This window comes from Coregonus lavaretus (genome assembly GCF_964263955.1).
Source record: "Coregonus lavaretus genome assembly, chromosome: 12".
In the NCBI taxonomy this organism is placed as follows: Eukaryota; Metazoa; Chordata; class Actinopteri; order Salmoniformes; family Salmonidae; genus Coregonus; species Coregonus lavaretus.
Window position 1 is genome coordinate 43,988,367 of NC_139999.1, and position 20,152 is coordinate 44,008,518.

General features: G+C 44.1%; 1 protein-coding gene across 1 annotated transcript in view; it reads left to right on the forward strand.

The window, feature by feature from the left end:
- Window positions 1-18,711, forward strand: part of LOC311138145 (epiphycan-like) — a 29,923-nt gene extending 11,212 nt beyond the window's left edge. The window contains exons 5-7 of the mRNA XM_084172814.1: window positions 5,618-5,820; window positions 6,090-6,185; window positions 18,490-18,711. Of these exons, the coding sequence (XP_084028940.1) occupies window positions 5,618-5,820; window positions 6,090-6,185; window positions 18,490-18,657 (467 nt within the window). The 3' untranslated portion in view covers window positions 18,658-18,711. The remainder of the gene's footprint in view (window positions 1-5,617; window positions 5,821-6,089; window positions 6,186-18,489) is intronic.
- Window positions 18,712-20,152: the final 1,441 nt, after the last annotated feature.

The following is a 20,152-nucleotide window of genomic DNA, read 5'->3' on the forward strand; positions in this document are numbered from 1 at the left end:
TGAGCCTGTCTGCCGTCCTGTACCTGTCGGACTCTGTCCTGGTTACGAACCTCTGACTGTCCTCGACCTGCCCTTTGCCTGCCCCCCGTGTTATTTATAAATTATCTGAGAACTGAACCATCCGCCTCCTGTGTCTGCATCTGGGTCTCATCCTGAGTCGTGATAGTACGAATTGGCCATGACTGACCCAGCAGACTTAGACCAGCTCCGCAACGCTGTCTCCTTCCAAGGAGCCGCAATTGGAAGACATGATGAGTTACTTCAAAACCTTATGGAAGGACTCCAGACCTTGGTGGGATGCCATGACCATAATTTCACTGTGTTGCTGAAGCAATTCCGCGGATTACCTACCAGTCAGCAAGCCACAACAGTAACCCACCAGACTTTCAGTTACCCCGCTACCAGTGGCGCTTCTTCCCAGCCTACTCCGCTTACCTCCTCCGGAGCACTACGCTGGAGATCCAGCGATAGCCCTATTTGGTAAAAGACCAAGTCCATATTATGGCAAGAACAGTTCAAATAAGCAAAGAGAAACGACAGTCCATCATTACTTTAAGACATGAAGGTAAGTCAATACGGAAAATCTCAAGAACTTTGAAAGTTTCTTCAAGTGCAGTTGCAAAAACGATCAAGCGCTATGACGAACCTGGCTCTCATGAGGACCGCCACAGGAATGGAAGACCCAGAGTTCCCACTGCTGCAGAGGATAAGTTCATTAGAGTTACCAGCCTCAAAAATTGCAGCCCAAATAAATGCTTCACAGAGTTAAAGTAACAGACACATCTCAGCACCAACTGTTCAAAGGGGACCGTGTGAATCAGGCCTTCATGGTCGAATTGATGCAAAGAAACAACTACTAAAGGACACCAATAAGAAGAAGAGACTTGCTTGGCCCAAGAAACACGAGCAATGGACATTAGACCGGTGGAAATTTGTCTGGAGTCCAAATTTGAGATTTTTGGTTCCAACCGCCGTGTCTTTGTGAGGCGCGGTGTGGATGAACGGACGATCTCCGCATGTGTATTTCCCTCCTGAAAGCATGGAGGAGGAGGTGTTATGGTATGGGGGTGCGTTGCTGGTGACACTGTGATTTATTTAGAATTCAAGGCACACTTAACCAGCATGGCTACCCCAGCATTCTGCAGCGATACGCCATCCCATCTGGTTTGGGCTTAGTGGGACTATCATTTGTTTTTCAACAGGAGAATGACCCAACACACCTCCAGGCTGTGTAAGGCCTATTTTACCAAGAAGGAGAGTGATGGAGTGCTGCATCAGATGACCTGGCCTCCACAATCCCCTGACCTCAACCAAATTGAGATGGTTTGGGATGAGTCGGACCACAGAGTGAAGGAAAAGCTGCCAACAAGTGCTCATCATATGTGGGAACCATGTCAAGACTGTTGTAAAATCATTCCATGTGAAGCTGGTTGAGAGAATGCCAAGAGTGTGCAAAGCTGTCAAGGCAAAGGGTGGCTATTTGAAGAATTTTTAATATCAAATATATTTTTATTTGTTTAACACTTTTTGGTTACTACATGATTCCATATGTGTTATTTCATAGTTTTGTTGTCTTCACTATTATTCTACAATGTAGAAAATAGTAAAAATAAAGAAAAACCCGTGAATGAGTAGGTGTTCTAAAACATTATACCGGTAGTGTATACAGTGGGGGAAAAAAATATTTAGTCAGCCACCAATTGTGCAAGTTCTCCCACTTAAAAAGATGAGAGAGGCCTGTAATTTTCATCATAGGTACACATCAATTATGACAGACAAATTGAGGAAAAAAAATCCAGAAAATCACATTGTAGGATTTTTAATGAATTTATTTGCAAATTATGGTGGAAAATAAGTATTTGGTCACCTACAAACAAGCAAGATTTTTGGCTCTCACAGACCTGTAACTTCTTCTTTAAGAGGTTTCTCTGTCCTCCACTCGTTACCTGTATTAATGGCACCTGTTTGAACTTGTTATCAGTATAAAAGACACCTGTCCACAACCTCAAACAGTCACACTCCAAACTCCACTATGGCCAAGACCAAAGAGCTGTCAAAGGACACCAGAAACAAAATTGTAGACCTGCACCAGGCTGGGAAGACTGAATCTGCAATAGGTAAGCAGCTTGGTTTGAAGAAATCAACTGTGGGAGCAATTATTAGGAAATGGAAGACATACAAGACCACTGATAATCTCCCTCGATCTGGGGCTCCACGCAAGATCTCACCCCGTGGGGTCAAAATGATCACAAGAACGGTGAACAAAAATCCCAGAACCACACGGGGGGACCTAGTGAATGACCTGCAGAGAGCTGGGACCAAAGTAACAAAGCCTACCATCAGTAACACACTACGCTGCCAGGGACTCAAATCCTGCAGTGCCAGACGTGTCCCCCTGCTTAAGCCAGTACATGTCCAGGCCCGTCTGAAGTTTGCTGGAGTGCATTTGGATGATCCAGAAGAGGATTGGGAGAATGTCATATGGTCAGATGAAACCAAAATAGAACTTTTTGGTAAAAACTCAACTCGTCGTGTTTGGAGGACAAAGAATGCTGAGTTGCATCCAAAGAACACCATACCTACTGTGAAGCATGGGGGTGGAAACATCATGCTTTGGGGCTGTTTTTCTGCAAAGGGACCAGGACGACTGATCCGTGTAAAGGAAAGAATGAATGGGGCCATGTATCGTGAGATTTTGAGTGAAAACCTCCTTCCATCAGCAAGGGCATTGAAGATGAAACGTGTCTGGGTCTTTCAGCATGATAATGATCCCAAACACACCGCCCGGGCAACGAAGGAGTGGCTTCGTAAGAAGCATTTCAAGGTCCTGGAGTGGCCTAGCCAGTCTCCAGATCTCAACCCCATAGAAAATCTTTGGAGGGAGTTGAAATCCGTGTTGCCCAGCGACAGCCCCAAAATATCACTGCTCTAGAGGAGATCTGCATGGAGGAATGGGCCAAAATACCAGCAACAGTGTGTGAAAACCTTGTGAAGACTTACAGAAAACATTTGACCTGTGTCATTGCCAACAAAGAGTATATAACAAAGTATTGAGAAACTTTTGTTATTGACCAAATACTTATTTTCCACCATAATTTGCAAATAAATTCATAAAAAATCCTACAATGTGATTTTCTGGAATTTTTTTTCTCATTTTGTCTGTCATAGTTGACGTGTACCTATGATGAAAATTACAGGCCTCTCTCATCTTTTTAAGTGGGAGAACTTGCACAATTGGTGGCTGACTAAATACTTTTTTCCCCCACTGTATACACATCTGGACATGTACATAGTGAACTCGTACAGATTGTAAATATGAAAATAGAATACAGTTTTAATTACTTGACCTACCGCTTCCATGTCAATATCAGACTGGGAAGAATTTACATTTGTGATCTCCTCCTGCAAGCGTAGCCAATTACGTTACACCTTATTGACATCTGACTTGAACCAATCAATTAGAATACATAAACATTGAATACATATCTCTGCAGTGGAAAGTGGAAACATAACCAGCCTTGTTACAGAAGCAACTTTGGATTGATTTAGGCAGGAAACTCCAAGTAAGTGTCAGGAATTTTCAAACATATAGTTGGGAGAGCTTATTTGCAGCAAAGGTAAAGGAATCAAAGCAAAAAAAAAGGCAGTGAAAACAGGACAGACTACACAACTATTGATTCAACAGAGGCTTCAAAACAGCGATATGTGTGACATTATAGAATATTTTGTGAAGGAAATACTACCTGCAAATTTCTTAGCCAATGATCTCATCCACATTCAAAGTTTATGCTCTCAAAATTGCAGTCAGTGCAAGGATGCCATGTATAGCCAGGGTAAAAAACAAATAGTTGAAGTCATATTTCAGAAGTTTTTTCTCTTCAACCCAATAAGTAGCACATATACAGTTGATTGTATTGCAATGACTGGAGTGGGTGGAGTAAGGAGTCATCAACACTCTGTATTAAACCCGTTGCCCAGCATAAGACATCAATTTAAGTTTTGCTTTTATTGAGAAATTCCAAAAACATATTTTTGTATTTTATTACAAGTGTATTTTTTTAAATATAGCTTTCAACATACTAGTGTTTGTGTAAATGTTTAACATAAATAATTGATGATATGAATAACACAATATTACAAATAAAATATATCAAATTATCAATTTATTAAGGTGGTAGCAATGCTGTGAAAAACAGATGTACTGCACTAGAGCAGAGTTTACCAAACTCGGTCCTGAATGGGCAAGACAAAACATTTAAGTGCCTTTGAACGGGGTATCGTAGCAGATGCCAGGCGTACCGTTTTTTGTCAAGAACTTCAACGCTGCTGGGTTTTTCACACTCAACAGTTCCCGTGTGTATCAAGAATGGTCCACCACCCAAAGGACATCCAGCCAACTTGACACAACAGTGGGAAGCATTGGAGTCAACATGGGCCAGCATCCCTGTGGATGGTTTCGACACCTTGTAGAGTCCATGCCCTGACGAACTGAGGGAATAATAGGTGTTCCTAATGTTTTGTATACTCAGTGTACGCTCAAGGAATCTGAGGAGCAACTTCATACAATACTGTACAAAAATACAATTATTGACAGCTCAAATCTTATCACACAAAATCAGCTATTGGCCTGACATGGACCTGTCATTCATAGCCAGCACATGCTCCTTCACCAAAAGAGCTCCCCACACAGGGTCCACGATCAACTTGCCGACTAAACCCAAAGACACACCAAGATCCTCAAATACAGCCTCAACTAACCAGTGAACTGCAAACGATCACTGTACAAATAGTACAGACAAGCAGCGTTGTGAAAAGGGGGGGGTTTTACTAAACTATATGGAATTGTTTTAAGAAGGTCATCAAGGCCCTCAAACTCAACTCTGGACCTTGTAGCCAGTTTTTTCATTGTTCCCCTCTAATCGGGGACTGATTTAGAACTGGGACACCAGGTGTGTGCAATTAATTATCAGGTAGAACAGAAAACCAGCAGGCTCCGGACCTGGTAGGGTAAGAGCTGAGTACCCCTGCTGTAGGCTATCTTTTGCCATGTGCTCATGTGTAGAATGGGAACACTGGTTAATCTTGGAAAAAGTTATATTTTGAAATAGAGCTCATCTCTTCACGTTTGAGAGTTATTTGGCAATGGTAAGTATTTTGGAAACCTCATCATCTGATCTTTCTGATACTATATATAGAAATCAAATATATAGAAATCAAAACTTCTTACCTGCATGTGACTCTGTAAGAGGATTTGAAAAAGTCACCTTTTGTCACTAAGGGAAAATAATGTCCTCATAAAACTGCTTATAACACAGATTCTGTTCGTTATATCGAAATTTTAACATACATGTGTTAATTAGACTTATTTAGGAAAATGCAAGGGGGGGGGGGGGGGGGGGGGGCATGTGTGTGGGGGGCATAATGCAAGTAATGCAAAAGCAACTGAAAGTAATCAGTTTATGTTACGGAGTTTGGGTAATCCAAAAATTATGTTACTGATTACAATTTTGAACAGGTAACTAGTAACTGTAACAGATTACATTTAGAAAGTAACCTACCCAACACTGTGTGTGATACAGTATATGTTCACCTCACCCCCCTGGTCTGTGCATTCCAGACAAGCTGAAGAGCATCGACCTCACAGGGAACCAGATCTCTGGGGTGGATGAAGATGCGTTCCGCCTCCTGCCACAGCTCCAGAACATCCTATTGGCTGATAACAACCTGCAGGCGCTGCCAGAGCTCCCGCCCACCCTCAGATACATCGATGTGCGCAACAACAGACTGATCAGCAATGGACTACACACAGAGGGGTTCAAGGTGCACACACACACATACGTACACACATACACGCAAGCGCGCACACACACACACACAGTAGCTATAATTGTGATGAATTATTTGAAGTAAATGCCAGAAGGCATTCCTTGTTACCACATAATTGAACAGTAAATATTTCAATGAGTTCAAAAAGTACTTGAAGCAGGACCGTAGGATACAGCCTCTCTGGATTGAATAGAGATGGAGCTACCTCTGGTGGCTTTTATTGATTTTTCACATTGTTGTTTTATTCCATCTGGCCTAAACAGGAGATGAGCCTGCTAGAGTTCCTGTATCTGTCTGATAACAAGCTGGACTACATCCCCGTCCCACTACCTGAGAGCCTCAGAGTACTACACCTACAGGTATCAACACGCATGTACAGCCATGGTCAAAAGTTTTTTTGAGAATGACACAAGTATTGGTCTTCACAAAGTTCGCTGCTTCAGTGTTATGATATATTTTTGTCAGATGTTACTATGGTATACTGAAGTATAATTACAAACATTCCATAAGTGTCAAAGGCTTTTATTGACAATTACATTAAGTTTATGCAAAGAGTCAATATATGCAGTGCTGACCCTTCTTTTTCAAGACCTCTGCAATCCACCCTGGCATGCTGACAATTAACTTCTGAGCCACATCCTGACTGATGGCAGCCCATTCTTGCATAATCAATGCTTGGAGTTTGTCAGAATTTGTGGGGTTTTGTTTGTCCACCCGCCTCTTGAGGATCGACCACAAGTTCTCAATGGGATTAAGGTCTGGGGAGTTTCCTGGCCATGGACCCAAAATGTCGATGTTTTGTTCACCGAGCCACTTAGTTATCACATTTGCCTTATGGCAAGGTGCTCCATCATGATGGAAAAGGCATTGGTCGTCACCAAACTGTTCTTGGATGGTTGGGAGAAGTTGCTCTCGGAGGATGTGTTGGTACCATTCTTTATTCATGGCTGTGTTCTTAGGCAAAATTGTGAGTGAGCCCACTCCCTTGGCTGAGAAGCAACCCCATACATGAATGGTCTCAGGATGCTTTACTGTTGGCATGATACAGGACTGATGGTAGCACTGACATTTTACATTTACATTTTAGTCATTTAGCAGACGCTCTTATCCAGAGCGACTTACAGGAGCAATTAGGGTTAAGTGCCTTGCTCAAGGGCACATTAACATCATTTAGCAGACGCTCTTATCCAGAGCGACTTACAAATTGGTGCATTCACCCTATAGCCAGTGGGAAAACCACTTTACACTTTTTTTTTTGTTTTTTTTTTGGGGGGGGGGGGTAGAAGGATTACTTTATCCTATCCCAGGTATTCCTTAAAGAGGTGGGGTTTCAAATGTCTCCGGAAGGTGGTGAGTGACTCCGCTGTCCTGGCGTCGTGAGGGAGCTTGTTCCACCATTGGGGTGCCAGAGCAGCGAACAGTTTTGACTGGGCTGAGTGGGAACTATGCTTCCGCAGAGGAAGGTGAGCCAGCAGGCCAGAGGTGGATGAACGCAATGCCCTCGTTTGGGTGTAGGGACTGATCAGAGCCCGAAGGTACGGAGGTGCCGTTCCCCTCACTGCTCCATAGGCAAGCACCATGGTCTTGTAACGGATGCGAGCTTCAACTGGAAGCCAGTGGAGTGTGCGGAGGAGGGGGGTGACGTGAGAGAACTTGGGAAGGTTGAACAGCAGACGGGCTGCGGCATTCTGGATGAGTTGTAGGGGTTTAATGGCACAGGCAGGGAGCCCAGCCAACAGCGAGTTGCAGTATTCCAGACGGGAGATGACAAGTGCCTGGATTAGGACCTGTGCCGCTTCCTGTGTAAGGCAGGGTCGTACTCTCCGAATGTTGTAGAGCATGAACCTGCAGGATCGGGTCACCGCCTTGATGTTAGCGGAGAACGACAGGGTGTTGTCCAGGGTCACGCCAAGGCTCTTCGCACTCTGGGAGGAGGACACAACGGAGTTGTCAACCGTGATGGCGAGATCATGGAACGGGCAGTCCTTCCCCGGGAGGAAGAGCAGCTCCGTCTTGCCAGGGTTCAGCTTGAGGTGGTGATCCGTCATCCATACTGATATGTTTGCCAGACATGCAGAGATGCGATTCGCCACCTGGTTATCAGAAGGGGGAAAGGAGAAGATTAGTTGTGTATCGTCAGCGTAGCAATGATAGGAGAGGCCATGTGAGGATATGACAGAGCCAAGTGACTTGGTGTATAGGGAGAATAGGAGAGGGCCTAGAACTGAGCCCTGGGGGACACCAGTGGTGAGAGCACGTGGTGCGGAGACAGCTTCTCGCCACGCCACTTGGTAGGAGCGACCGGTCAGGTAGGACGCAATCCAGAGTGAGCCGCGCCGGAGATGCCCAGCTCGGAGAGGGTGGAGAGGAGGATCTGATGGTTCACAGTATCAAAGGCAGCAGACAGGTCTAGAAGGACAAGAGCAGAGGAGAGAGAGTTAGCTTTAGCAGTGCGGAGAGCCTCCGTGACACAGAGAAGAGCAGTCTCAGTTGAATGACCAGTCCTGAAACCTGACTGGTTTGGATCAAGAAGGTCATTCTGAGAGAGATAGCAAGAGAGTTGGCTAAAGACGGCACGCTCAATAGTTTTGGAAAGAAAAGAAAGAAGGGATACTGGTCTGTAGTTGTTGACATCAGTGGGATCGAGTGTTGGTTTTTTGAGAAGGGGTGCAACTCTCGCTCTGTTGAAGACGGAAGGGACATGGCCAGCGGTCAAGGATGAGTTGATCAGCGAGGTGAGGTAGGGGAGAAGGTCACCGGAGATGGTCTGGAGAAGAGAGGAGGGGATGGGGTCAAGCGGGCAGGTTGTTGGGCGGCCTGCAGTCACAAGTCGCAGGATTTTATCTGGAGAGAGAGGGGAGAAAGAAGTCAAAGCATAGGGTAGGGCAGTGTGAGTAGGACCAGCAGTGTCATTAGACTTAACAAACGAGGATCGGATGTCGTCAACCTTCTTTTCAAAGTGGTTGACGAAGTCATCCACAGAGAGAGAGGAGGGGGGAGGGGGGGGATTCAGCAGGGAGGAAAATGTGGCAAAGAGCTTCCTAGGGTTAGAGGCAGATGCTTGGAATTTAGAGTGGTAGAAAGTGGTCTTAGCAGCAGAAACAGATGAAGAAAATGTAGAGAGGAGGGAGTGAAAAGATGCCAGGTCGGCAGGGAGTTTAGTTTTCTTCCATTTCCGCTCCGCTGCCCGGAGCTCTGTTCTGTGAGCTCGCAATGAGTCATCAAGCCACGGAGCTGGAGGGGAGGACCGAGCCGGCCGGGAGGATAGGGGACACAGAGAGTCAAAGGATGCAGAAAGGGAGGAGAGGAGGGTTGAGGAGGCAGAATCAGGAGATTGGAGGGAGAAGGATTGAGCAGAGGGAAGAGATGATAGGATGGAAGAGGAGAGAGTAGTGGGAGAGAGAGAGCGAAGGTTGCGGCTGCGCATTACCATCTGTGTAGGGGCAGAGTGAGTAGTGTTGGAGGAGAGCGAGAGAGAAAAGGAAACAAAGTAGTGGTCGGAGACATGGAGGGGAGTTGCAGTGAGATTAGTAGAAGAGCAGCATCTAGTAAAGATGAGGTCAAGCGTATTGCCTGCCTTGTGAGTAGGGGGGGACGGTGAGAGGGTGAGGTCAAAAGAGGAGAGGAGTGGAAAGAAGGAGGCAGAGAGAAATGAGTCAAATGTGGACGTAGGGAGGTTGAAATCCCCCAAAACTGTGAGGGGTGAGCCATCCTCAGGAAAGGAACTTATCAAGGCGTCAAGCTCATTGATGAACTCTCCAAGGGAACCTGGAGGGCGATAGATGACAAGGATATTAAGCTTAAATGGGCTAGTGACTGTGACAGCATGGAATTCAAATGAGGAGATAGACAGATGGGTTAGGGGAAAAATTGAGAATGTCCACTTGGGAGAGATGAGGATTCCTGTGCCACCACCCCTCTGACCAGATGCTCTCGGGGTATGCGAGAACACATGGTCAGACGAGGAGAGAGCAGTAGGAGTAGCAGTGTTTTCAGTGGTAATCCATGTTTCCGTCAGCGCCAGGAAGTCGAGGGACTGGAGGTTAGCATAGGCTGGGATGAAGTCAGCTTTGTTGGCAGCAGAACGGCAGTTCCAGAGGCTGCCTGAGACCTGGAACTCCAGGTGTGGGGTGCGTGCAGGGACCACCAGGTTAGAGAGGCAGCAGCCACGCGGTGTGAGGCGTTTGTGTAGCCTGTGCAGAGAGGAGAGAACAGGGATAGGCAGAGGCATAGTTGACAGGCTGTAGCAAATGGCTACAATAATGCAGAGGAGATCGGAATGAAATGAGCTAAACATCTGGGAGAGGAGAGAGCAGGGCCTCCCTCACCAAAACTTCCACCTCAGAAACTATAATTGTTTCACTGAACCACCCGAACAAAAACTCTCCCAACTTCCACCTTTAGAAATCAGAATTGTTGTGAACCACAGCGGTTCAATGTTTCAAGGAATAGACTCAACCCACTTTATTCAGCTAGCTAACTATGACACCATAGCTAACTAGCATGCTAGCATCCAATAACACACAGTTTAGCACCAACACTTGGTCACAACAAACCACCAATAGTGTGTTAACACACTAAACAGATAATTCGTGTCCGTGTCTAGTTCCTTTCATAACGCAGCAATAATTAAACGTTGGCTAGCTAGCACAAATAAATTGTATTTAGCTGCCACAGTACAGCACACAATGGCTACTGTGTTGACTCTGTTCGAAAAACGGCTAGCTAGCTAGCTTCGTGCTACACCCGGCACCGCCGAAAACAATGCTAACCTACAATAACTACCCACAACAGCCCACGATGCCTAACTATGACACCATAGGTGTAATTAAGTACAGTAGCTACTAACTACCTAACGTTGATGGCTCAGATAATGAGGTTAGAAAAACGGCTGAATGGTAGGTAGCTAGCTGGCTTAATTACAGGTACTCTTAAGCGTGAAATAACATTGGAAACAACTCTCCACCGTTGCTAAACGTTACCAGTAGCTACCCGCTAGCTAGCTAGCCTCGTGCTTCGCCGGGCTCCGCCGTAAACAATACTTACCTACAATAATTACCTACGGAAACCTACAATAACTACCTAAATAACTACCTAAATAAACTACCTACAATACCTAACTACAACTACCTACCTACGATCTAAATACATGGTTTAAGCTTTACTCAACACCATATAAGAAGCCAAGCTTACCTCCTGCTAGAGAAAACACAACCTCTCCCGACCACAGCCACTCACCTTGTCTTCTCCGGACAATATGTTTTCCAGATGCCCCAAAAAATTGGAAAGGGGATTCATCAGAGAAAATGACTTTACCCCAGTCCTCAGCAGTCCAATCCCTGTACCTTTTGCAGAATATCAGTCTGTCCCTGATGTTTTTCCTGGAGAGAAGTGGCTTCTTTGCTGCCCTTCTTCACACCAGGCCATCCTCCAAAAGTCTTCGCCTCACTGTGCATGCAGATGCTCTCACACCTGCCTGCTGCCTTTCCTGAGCAAGCTCTGCACTGGTGGTGCCCCTATCCTGCAGCTGAATCAACTTTAGGAGACGGTCCTGGCGCTTGCTGGACTTTCTTGGGTGCCCTGACGCCTTCTTCACAACAATTGAACCTCTCTCCTTGAAGTTCTTGATGATCCAATAAATGGTTGATTTAGGTGCAATCTTACTAGCAGCAATATCCTTGCCTGTGAAGCCCTTTTTGTGCAACGCAAATGAAGGCACGTGTTTCCTTGCAGGTAACCATGGTTAACAGTGGAAGAACAATGATTTCAAGCACCACCATCCTTTTAAAGCTTCCAGTCTGTTATTCTAACTCAATCAGCATGACAGAGTGATCTCCAGCCTTGTCCTCGTCAACACTCTCACCTGTGTTAACGAGAGATCACTGACATGATGGCAGCTGGTCCTTTTGTGGCAGGGCTGAAATGCAGTGGAAATGTTTTTGGGGGATTAAGTTCATTTTCATGGCAAAGAGGGACTTTGCAATTAATTGCAATTCATCTGATCACTCTTCATGACATTCTGGAGTATATGCAAATTGCAATCATCAAAACTGAGGCAGCAGACTTTGTGAAAATTAGTATTTGTGTCATTCTCAAAACTTTGGACCACGACTGTACACACACCCCTAATACACCTCACACACACCACTCATACACCTCACACAACGCTCACACTCCTCATACACCTCACTCACACCCCTCATACAGCTCACACACACACCGCTCACACACCCCTCATACACTCCTCATGCATCTCACACACACCGCTCATACACCCCACACACAAAATACTACAGGTTACTATAGAATACTATAGCATTCTGTAATAAACTGTACAGTACCTTGCAAAAGTATTCATCCCCCTTGGCGTTTTTTCCTATTTTGTTGCAATACAACCTGTAATTTAAATGGATTTTTATTTGGATTTTATGTAATGGACTTACACAAAATAGTCCAAATTGGTGAAGTGAAATGAAAAAATAACTTGCTTCAAAAAAGTCTAAAAAATAAATAATGGAAAAGTGGTGCGTGCATATGTATTAACCCCTTTTGCTATGAAGTGCCTAAATAAGATCTGGTGCAACCAATTACCTTCAGAAGTCACATAATTAGTTAAATAAAGTCCACCTGTGTGCAATCTAAGTGTCACGTGATCTCAGTATATATACACCTGTTCTGAAAGGCCCAAGAGTCTGCAAAACCACTAAGCAAGGGGCACCACCAAGCAAGCGGCACCATAAAGACCAAGGAGCTCTCCAAACAGGTCAGGGACAAAGTTGTGGAGAAGTACAGATCAGGGTTGGGTTCTTTAAATATATCAGAAACTTTGAACATCCCACGGAGCACATTAAATCCATTATTAAAAAATGGAAAGAATATGGCACCACAACAAACCTGCCAAGAGAGGGCCGCCCACCAAAACTCACGGACCAGGCAAGGAGGGCATTAGTCAGAGAGGCAACAAAGAGACCAAAGATAACCCTGAAGGAGCTGCAAAGCTCCACAGCGGAGATTGGAGTATCTGTCCATAGGACCACTTTAAGCCGTACACTCCACAGAGCTGGGCTTTATGGAAGAGTGGCCAGAAAAAAGACATTGCTTCAAGAAAAAAATAAGCAAACATGTTTGGTGTTCGCCAAAAGGCATGTGGGAGACTCACTAAACATATGGAAGAAGGTACTCTGGTCAGATGAGACTAAAATGGAGCTTTTTGGCATCAAGGAAAACGCTATGTCTGGCGCAAACTCAACACCTCTCATCACCCCGAGAACACCATCTCGGAGTGATGGCAGCATCATGCTGTGGGGATGTTTTTCATTGGCAGGGACTGGGAAACTGGTCAGAATTGAAGGAATGATGGATGGCGCTAAATACAGGGAAATTATTGAGGGAAACCTGTTTCAGTCTTCCAGAGATTTGAGACTGGGACGGAGGTTCACCTTCCATCAGGACAATGACCCTAAACATACTGCTAAAGCAACACTTTAGTGGTTTAAGGGGAAACATATAATTGTCTTGGAATTGACTAGTCAAAGCCCAGACCTCAATCCAATTGAGAATCTGTGGTATGATTTAAAGATAGCTGTACACCAGCGGAACCCATCCAACTTGAAGGAGCTAGAGCAGTTTTGCCTTGAAGAATTGGCAAAAATCCCAGTGGCTAGAAGTGGCTCTACAAAGTATTGACATTGGGGGGATGAATAGTTATGCACGCTCAAGTTTTCTGTTTTTTTGTCTTATTTCTTGTTTGTTTCACAAGAAAAAATATTTTGCATCTTCAAAGTGGAAGGCATGTTGTGTAAATCAAATGATACAAACCCCCTCCAAAAATTCCAGGTTGTAAGGCAACAAAATAGGAAAAATGCCAAGGGGGGTGAATACTTTCGCAAGCCACTGTAGTATACTTTAAAATCATATACTACACTCTGTAGTATCCCTCAATCAAGTAGTGCTTACTATATCATTTTGAAGTATACTGTAGAATACTATACTACACACTGTATTGATATGCTAATATTACATTAGCATATTCCCTGCCCATTCCCCTTCCCATATCCCAATTTGTGCCACCCTTGAGTGAGAAACATACATGCCAAGTATAGACTATATCTTCTGTGTTGCAAGCAACATAGCAAACATTAAAGTCACAGAAAACCCCCAGGTGCTGGATCAGCTGGTGGAGAGGCTGGAGAATGTCCTCATCCAGGCCCGGGAGGATACCATCTCTCTAACCACCGTCAGGCCACCAAAGCAACAACTTCCACACCTCCTCCACCTTATCCAAAGAAAATTAAGGAGAGAATAAATCAAGACCAGATCCCCCCCCACACCAAAACAGAAATAAGTCGGCTCCAGAACCACATCAAATAACAACTTACCCTGCACCACCAGAATAAATGGACCGCATTCTACAAACAGCTTGACAAAGACTCCAACCCACGCATCTTCTGGCAGAAAATAAAGAGTCTTAATAGAAACACAAAGAACAACACAATTCCGACACTAAGGTCCCAGGGTCAACCCATAGAGAATAACTAAGAAAAGGCCATACTGTTAAAACAAAAAAACAATGACCCCAACTTTGACTCAGAATGGGAAAAAAATTGTGGATAGAGACATACGAAAAGCAACACCACTCACCTGGCTCCAGCAGACCACCAACTCATCCATGCTGTAACAATCCCAAAACCCCCACTACCTTTCAACCGACACTTACCTTTCCCCCGGCACCAGCAGATCAGCCACTCATCCGAGCTGTAACAGTCACAGAAATCAGGACTCACCTAAAGAAAATGAAAAGAAAAGCACCTGGGGAAGGCAACATTGACACCATACTACAAAAACAAGCACCTGATGAATACCTGCACTTTCTCTCCAACCTCTTCACCTCATGTCTCACCCACGGCAACTTCCCTCAACCCTGAAAAACAGCAGTCGTCACCATGATCCACAAACCTGGCAAAGACCCACAGAATGTTTCAAGCTATCGACCAATCATTCTCCTCAGCCATGTGGGAAACTATTTGAAAGTGTACTCACCGCCAGAATAAATTGCGATGTAGAAGACAGGGGCCTTCTTGGAGTACACCAGCCAGGCTTCCAAAGAAACAAATCAACAACAGACAATATTTTAAGACAATCAGAGAACATTTAAAGAAAATTTGAAAAAATTGCTGTTTTCATTGCCATAGAAAGGCATTAGATAAAATGTGGCACAATGGACTGCACCACAGACTAGCAGAAGACAACCTCCAAGCTTCCTCCATAACCGCCAAATCAAAGTCAAGGTCTCCACAGCTATCTCTCCACCATTCACTCCAGAAGCTGGAGTCCCTCAAGGTGCAGTCCTCAGGCGACTTCTACATCTACATAATCTACATCCAAGACATTTGCTACCCCCCACCCTCTGTTGGACAGGTATCACAATTTGCAGACGACTTATGCTACTGGACCAGTTCTTAGTGTCCACAAATAGCCTCCAGAAAAATCAACAAGTGCATAGAACAGATAGAAAAGTGGTGAAATGAGTGGCGAGTGAAACTAAACTCTCAAACACAGTGCATTCTATTCACCAGAAACACAAACCTCAAACCAAAGAAACCCATAACCCTCAAAAGTGTTACATTTAAGAGCAACATGTTGTGGACGACTCACTTCCACTTTGTGGAAGGAAACACGGAGCACCACCGGAAACCATTTTAAAAGTATATTTTAGCTACATCAGATCACTCTTCGAGTACTGGATCACAGTCTCCACACCACAAATGAACCGACTGCAAAGAATCCAACTGTGAGAGACGGAATCTAAAACAAAAATCCAGAAAATCACATTGTATGATTTTTAAGTAATTAATTTGCATTTTATTGCATGACATAAGTATTTGATACATCAGAAAAGCATAACTTAATATTTGGTACAGAAACCTTTGTTTGCAATTACAGAGATCATACGTTTCCTGTAGGTCTTGACCAGGTTTGCACACACTGCAGCAGGGATTTTGGCCCACTCCTCCATACAGACCTTCTCCAGAACCTTCAGGTTTCGGGGCTGTCGCTGGGCAATACGGACTTTCAGCTCCCTCCAAAGATGTTCTATTGGGTTCAGGTCTGGAGACTGGCTAGGCCACTCCAGGACCTTGAGATGCTTCTTACGGAGCCACTCCTTAGTTGCCCTGGCTGTGTGTTTCGGGTCGTTGTCATGCTGGAAGACCCAGCCACGAACCATCTTCAATGCTCTTACTGAGGGAAGGAGGTTGTTGGCCAAGATCTCACGATACATGGCCCCATCCATCCTCCCCTCAATACGGTGCAGTTGTCCTGTCCCCTTTGCAGAAAAGCATCCCCAAAGAATGACGTTTCCACCTCCATGCTTCACGGTTGGGATGGTGTTCTTGGGGTTGTACTCATCCTTCTTCTTCCTCCAAACATGGCGAGTGGAGTTTAGACCAAAAAGCTATATTTTTGTCTTATCAGACCACATGACCTTCTCCCATTCCTCCTCTGGATCATCCAGATGGTCATTGGCAAACTTCAGATGGGCCTGGACATGCGCTGGCTTGAGCAGGGGGACCTTGCGTGCGCTGCAGGATTTTAATCCATGACGGCGTAGTGTGTTACTAATGGTTTTCTTTGAGACTGTGGTCCCAGCTCTCTTCAGGTCATTGACCAGGTCCTGCCGTGTAGTTCTGGGCTGATCCCTCACCTTCCTCATGATCATTCATGCCCCACGAGGTGAGATCTTGGATGGAGCCCCAGACCGAGGGTGATTGACCGTCATCTTGAACTTCTTCCATTTTCTAATAATTGCACCAACAGTTGTTGCCTTCTCACCAAGCTGCTTGCCTATTGTCCTGTAGCCCATCCCAACCTTGTACAGGTCTACAATTTTATCCCTGATGTCCTTACACAGCTCTCCGGTCTTGGCCATTGTGGAGAGGTTGGAGTCTGTTTGATTGAGTGTGTGGACAGGTGTCTTTTATACAGGTAATGAGTTCAAAGAGGTGCAGTTAATACAGGTAATGAGTGGAGAACAGGAGGGCTTCTTAAAGAAAAACTAACAGGTCTGTGAGAGCCGGAATTCTTACTGGTTGGTAGGTGATCAAATACTTATGTCATGCAATAAAATGCAAATGAATTACTTATTAATCATACAATGTGATTTTCTGGATTTTTGTTTTAGATTCCGTCTCTCACAGTTGAAGTGTACATATGATAAAAAATGACAGACCTCTACATGCTTTGTAAGTAGGAAAACCTGCAAAATCGGCAGTGTATCAAATACTTGTTCTCCCCACTGTACCTAATTTATAAACACAACATAATCGCAATTAACATGAAACCTATCCCCTACCCCCTCTCCTTACCCTAATCTGGGTCCGTATCCTCCCCCTCCCCTCCCTCTTACTAAACATTACTGACTACTGGCATCTACTAACAGTTTTTTACACTTGTTTTTTTCTAAACTCCTTTACTATTTTAACTACTCTCCCACTAACTACGTTTCACTCATCACATTGGCACTCTTCTTTCCTTTAATTAAAAAAAAATCTCATCTAAGATTGTTTTAAAAGTTCTCACTTCTTATTGTTGTTATCTTTTAGTTTATTAAAGTTTGTTTTTATTAAAATCATGTTGGGAAATAAGTTAGCCAATTGCGTTTTGATCCTTGACCCACGTATTTGTCCAGTAGGTTACCTCATGGAGAAAGCCCAAATAATATAGTAAAGAAATAAGATAAAAGGCTATAGTAAATAATACAGCATACTGTCCTACAGTATACTGCAGTAATGTCTGCAAAAATACTACTGTAAATACTACAGTAATGTCTGCAAAAAACACCACAATAAACACTACAGTATACTAGTCATATCCGTTAAAACATTACATTAAATACTACAGTATTTACTGTAGTGTTTTTGTGCAAAAACTGCTCAAACACTACAGTGAATACTATAGTATAGAAATATAGTAATACTACTACATTATACGTAAATATTTTTTCCTGTGGGACTCCCCACACTCAGCACAACAAGATTAGCATACACATTGCTGCAGACACTGTCTCAAACCTAGTCTTCTTTGAGGGCTGAAAATAGAGGAGACTAACTTTTCACCCCCACAGCTCTACTCCAATCCTCAGGCTCTCCCCCATATTGTTTCAGACCCAGTATAACCTGGTTTCTCGAATTCCCACTAAATGGCCTGCAAAGTCATAATCATTTCTGAAAACAAAAATTAGCTTTTTGGTCTTAATTTACGGTTAGGGTTAGGCAGGCATAAGGTTAACAGTGTGGTTAAGGTTTGGGTTAGAGTTAGGTTTAAAATCTACATTTAACAAGATAAATTGTAGAACTAGAAGGAGCTTCCGACTTTGCAACCTGGCCAGATAGTGACGACCTAGTTTCTCTCTCCTCCCCTATGCAGTCAATGGATTCATAACTAGCATAGAGTCAAATTAGAGCAATGACAGGATGAGAGAACGACTCTCCAGATTCAATGGTGTCTGTGAATTAATCTAATGACATCTGCCATCATGTCTCTGCTTAATCCAGTTTAATTACCTCATCATAGTAACACACAACCCCCCCCCCCCCCCCGCTCTCTGTTTGTCCGTCTGTCTGTCTCTCTCTGTCTCACTCTCTCCCCCTCTCCTCTCCCCACCAGAACAACAACATCCAGAATCTTCACGTGGACACATTCTGTAACAGCCATGACCGTAACTACATACGACGCTCCCTGGAGGACATCAGGCTGGATGGAAACCCTGTCAACATCAACCTGTACGCCTCCTCCTACATCTGCCTGCCTCGCATGCCTATCGGGAGCCACTGAGTGGGGCATTGAGGTGGCATGGAGGGAGGAATGGAGTAGCTCTGCAGAAAGGGAGGCAGGGAGGGGGTCTGCAAAGAGGGAGAGAGAGGTGAGGGAGGGAGGAAGGGGAAAGAGAAAGTATTCATTTTATAAAGCAATTCAAAGACAGAGAAGAGTGTGAGGGGTGGGGAAAGGAAGGATGGGAAGTGGGAGTTGTTCATTATATTCTGGTTCGCTATCTCTTTAACATTAGCTGCTATCTCAATCCTGACACCAGTAAGAGGCTGTCTTGACTGAACGATTCATTGGCAGATGGCCCGATAAATGAGGGTCTGTTTGCTTGTACCTGACTGTATCAACTGTCTGTCTGTCTGCCTGTCTGACTGCTACTTTTGCCACTGAAACATGTGTGTCGCCTCACAATGAGATTTTCATTCTCAATTATAGGTTGCCCATAATAAAAACAACTGTGATTCACTTAGCTTGTTTGTTAATCAACAATGTCAATTCATCAATTAAACCCTAAACACTGCTCCTTTATTGTCACTTCCCATGTATTAATATAATAAAAAAGGTAGAGTAGCCAGATGAGTAGCCAAGCAGATCAACATTGTATTGTATTTTGTTTCATTTAATTTCCATTGATTATCTCATCACTGGGTTGTGTTCAGTAAAACGGCAGTGAGGTCAGAGAGAAACATCTACCAATCGCAAATGTAACCCTATAGCCCCTATCCCCTATGCATTTGTGGAGATCTGAGGGGAGGTATTACAATTTCATGTAGGTCCACTTTCCCTACTGATAGGCTAGGTGTAATTTCCGCCAAAGTGCTTTTACCTCTCAGATCTCCACAAGTGCATAGTGCATAGAGGGCTAGCTATGCAAAGAGACTGATGGCATAGATGGTAATTCTGCAAACTATGTAGTGATCAGATCTTTACAATGGTGGATCTCTTTGGATTTCCATATGAGCTATCTGTGGTAAGAAGGCCTCGATTAAGATTTGATGTGCGGTGCCTAGCCTTGTTTTAGGTCATATTACAGTATGCCCACAGAAGCCTACACAGTCGCCTACTCAGCTTTTTCATGTAGTCAACAAAATAATAATTCTAACTCAGAATACACACCTCCATTTTCTTTTCCTCACAGTCTTTCAATACAGTGCCTTCAGAAAGTATTCATACCCGTTGACTTATTCCACGTTTTGTTGTCTTACAGCCTGAATTCAAATTGGATTTCTGAAATGTTAGCAAATTTATTGTTAATTAAATACATAAATATCTCATTTATATATGTTTTCACACCCCTTAGTCAATACATGTTAGAATCACCTTTGGCAGTGATTACAATTGCAAGTCTTTGTGGGTAAGTCTCTTTTTAAAATTCTTCAAGCACTGTCAAGTTGGTTGTTGATCATTGCTAGACAGATTGTCAAGCTGATTTAAGTCAAAACTGTAACTAGGCCACTGAGGAACATTCAATGTTGTCTTGGTAAGCAACTACAGTGTATATTTG